The 3,874-nt window shown below is 35.8% G+C and overlaps 1 protein-coding gene across 1 annotated transcript in view; it reads left to right on the top strand.

Annotated features, from left to right (window-relative positions):
- Positions 1–3,874, top strand: part of KIAA1109 (KIAA1109 ortholog) — a 340,787-nt gene that overhangs the window by 156,548 nt on the left and 180,365 nt on the right. Inside the window, exon 29 of the mRNA XM_006866287.1 lies at positions 831–951. Coding sequence (XP_006866349.1) covers positions 831–951 — 121 coding nt within the window. The remainder of the gene's footprint in view (positions 1–830; positions 952–3,874) is intronic.

Genomic DNA, 3,874 nt, shown 5'->3' with positions numbered 1-3,874 from the left:
TGAGTCTTATTCTTGGAAGGGGGTATAAATGTAGTTTTATAAAATGATAAATATCATGTTCATATAGAATATTGATGGTGATTGAATAAAAATGGAAATATTTTTAAAGGTCTATGTTTAAGTTAGATGTCATTTATTACTTTTTCAGTCTGAGATAATTATATTGCACTTTTTTTTTTTTTAACTTTTCATAGTTGGGCTGATGAGCCTGAAATGGTCTAATACTTAGAAATGAATAATTTTCCATTTTTTTACTACTGTCTAGTTAATGAGGGATAAAAGATAAGTAATACATGTTCTGTTTTGTAAGGAACCTACAGTCTATCTAGGAAGTCAAAACTAACATGAATAAAGCTAAAATGGAACATAATGAAGTGCAAAGTTGTTTGGTGAACAGTAAGTTTTGAAAGAGGTCAGGAATAATGGGATTTAACAAAAAACATTTTTTATTAAATTTATTAAATATTATTACTTTCACTGCAGAGGTGCATAGTTTTCTGTGATAACATATTGTTAATGTTTTATATCATATGAGATGTCATACAAATAAAATGTAATGAGGAACACAGGATATAATCTAAGAGAGATTATTAAAGGTAAGACCATTGCCTATTCTGGAAACTGTGATTTTGGGGAGTGAACGGGATAGAATTTCAAAAATATTTTCTTTGTATAATTTTTTTAAACGTGGCTAAGACAGTCTTATTCCAGTATTGAATAACTGTTTCACTATCCCAATTGACTAAATTTTATTGATATGTTTACATAAACTAGATCATAATATTAAAGTGATAGTTAACATTTTTATTTACTATTTTTACTTCACTCAGATATATTGAAGCAATGGTTCATTGTGCTAATACCCAACATCCAGCTGCAATTGTAGACAATCTTCATGCAAAAGTCCTGAGGGAAGCTGTTCAAAATAGCAAGACTACCTTCTCAGAAAATGTAAGAATTTTTAATTTAATGGACATAGCGAATTGTGTATTCTTCATGTTTCCAGAATATCTAAATTTGAGAAAGCATAAATACACCACCACTTGTCTGTCAGTTGGTCATACATTGGTGGTTTGCCTGTTGCTGGGATGCTGGAAGCTTTGCCCACCAGTATCTTAAATACCAGCAGAGTTAGATGTGAACAGGTTTTAGCCGGGCTTCCAGATTAAGACAGACTTGAAGGAGAGGCAGACTACTTCTGAATGTTGCCACTGAAAAATTCATAAATAGCAGTAGAGCACTGTCAGATAGCACCAGAATATTGAATATTGAAACATTATGAATAGCAGTGGAATATTGTCAATTATGTTGTCAGAAGATAAGCCCTCAAGTTGGATGGCACTCAGAATATGACTGGAGAAGAGATGATGCCTACTGAAAGTAGAGTTGATCATAATAACATGAATGGAGGTTTCAGACCCTTCATATGATATTGTGGCAAAATTCAAAATGTGGAGAAACAGCTGCAAACATCCATCAATAACTATAACATGGAATTTACAAAGATTGAGTCTGGGAAAATTGTAAGCTGTCAAAAATGAAATGGAATGCATAAAGATTGATATCCTAGGTATTAGTAGGCTGAAATAGACTTGTATTGTCCATTTTGAATCTGACCATCATATGGTTTACTATGCTGGGAATGACAAATTGAGGAGGAATGGTGTCATTTTCATCATCAAAAATATATTTCAAGATCTATCTTAAAGTGTAATGCTGTCTGTGAAAGGATAATATCCATATGCCTGCAAGGAACAATTGTTATTACTACTACTATTCAAACTTACACACCAGTTACTAAAGCCAGTTGTGATGGAATTGAAGAATTCTACATACTTCTTCAGTCTGAAATTGTTCAAATATGTAGTTAACATGTGTTGATAATTACTGGTGATTGGAATGCAAGAGTTGGAAACAAAGAAGGGTCAGTAGTTAGAAAATATGTCCTCAGTGCTAGAGATGATGCTGGCGATAGCATGACAGAACTTTGCAAGACCAATAACTTTTTAAAACAACATAAAAGATGACTATACTCATTCACAAGATGGAATACCCAGAAATCAAATTGAATACATTCATGGGAAGAGACAGAGGCAAAGCTCCATATCAACAGCCAAAATAAGGCCAGAAACAGACTGTAGAACAGACCATCAATTACTACTAGACAAATTCAGGCTGAAGCTGAAGAAAATTAAAGCAAATCCACAAGAGCAAAAATTTGACCCTGAACAGAAAATTTGAAATTGCATTTCGAGAAGAGAGTCAAGTATTATAATGACATATTTAAAGACCTGAAGTTAGAAAACCAAGAGGGAAGAACAAGCTCTGCATTTTGCAAGCTGAAAGAACAGAAGAAAAAGTCAAGGCTTGCAATGAAACACTGAAGGATGCTATGTACAAAATAAGGAGCTCTGGTAGCGTAGTGGCTACAAATCGGGCTGCGAACCGCAAGGTCAGCAGTTTGAAACTACGAGCTGTTCGCAGGAGAAAGATGAGGCTTTCTGCTCCCGTAAAGATTTACAGCCTCGGAAACCTTGTACAGGGTCACTATGAGTCGGAACCGACTCCACGGCACATAACATCAACAACAACAATGGGCAAAATATTGAGGGATGAAGAAAGCATCAAAAGAAGGTAGAAGGATTGATTACACAGTAACTATACCAATAAGAAATATATGATGTTCAGTCATTTCAAGAGATAGCGTATGATCAAGAGTCAATGATACTGAAGGAAGACGTCCAAGGTACACTGAAAGCTTTGGCAAAGAAGGCTCTGGGAATTGATGGAATACAAATAGAAATCTTTCAACAAACTGTTAACAGCATTGGAGGCACTTACTCTTCTATGTCAAGATATTTGGAAGACAGCTACCTGGCCAACTAATAGCAAGAGATACATATTTGTGCTCATTTCAAAGACAGGCGACCCAACAGATTGTGGAAACCATCTGACAATTTCATTAATAGCATATGCAAGTAAAATTTTGCTAAATAAAAAACTGATGCAACATTGATAGGGAACTAACTGCTACAGTTTCAAGCCGGACTCAGGAAAGGATGTGGAAGGAGGAGTGGATCGCTGGGAATACCAGAAAGATGTTTGTTGTTGTTGTTGTTAAGTGCCATCGATTTGGTTCCGACCCATAGCAACCCTGTATAGGGTTTCCGAGGAGCAGCTGGTGAGCTTGAATCACCTTCCTTGCAATTCAAACAGCTTTGCAGTCTGGCTCATTAACCCACAGCGACAAACACCAGGACTCCAGAAAAATGTTTACCTGTGCTTTATTGACTATGCAAAGGCTTTTGAGTATGTGAATTACAACAACCTATGGACAGCATTGTGGAGAATGAGTATTCTGGAACATTAATTGTGCTCATCAGGAACATATGCATAGACCAAGAACAGAACAAAGGTATATTGAATGGTTTAAGATCAGGAAAGATGTGTGCCAGTATTTTACTGGTTCACCATACTATTCAATCTGTATGTTGATCACATTTGAGAAGCTTCATTATATGAAGAATAACATGGCATCAGGATTGACGGACGACTCATTAACAATCTGCAATATGTAAATAATACAACCTTGCTTGCTGAAAGCACAAATGACTTAAAATACTTAACAAAGAAGATCAAAGACCACAGCCTTCAGTACAGCCAGCATCTCAGTGTAAAGAAAAGAAAAATCCTCACCAATGGACTAATACATGATAAATGTATGTGTGGTGCTGTAGGACAAGCACTAGACTGCAAACTTGATTTGAACTGCAAAGTTGCTGGCTCATACTCTCCAGCTGCTCCTCAGAAAACCTATATAGGGTTCTATGAGTTGGAACCAACTCTACGGCACTTAACAACAAATGTAGAAAAG

This window comes from Chrysochloris asiatica, unplaced genomic scaffold, assembly GCF_000296735.1.
Source record: "Chrysochloris asiatica unplaced genomic scaffold, ChrAsi1.0 scaffold00088, whole genome shotgun sequence".
NCBI classification, from domain to species: Eukaryota; Metazoa; Chordata; class Mammalia; order Afrosoricida; family Chrysochloridae; genus Chrysochloris; species Chrysochloris asiatica.
This window is presented reverse-complemented; position numbering and strand designations above follow the sequence as displayed.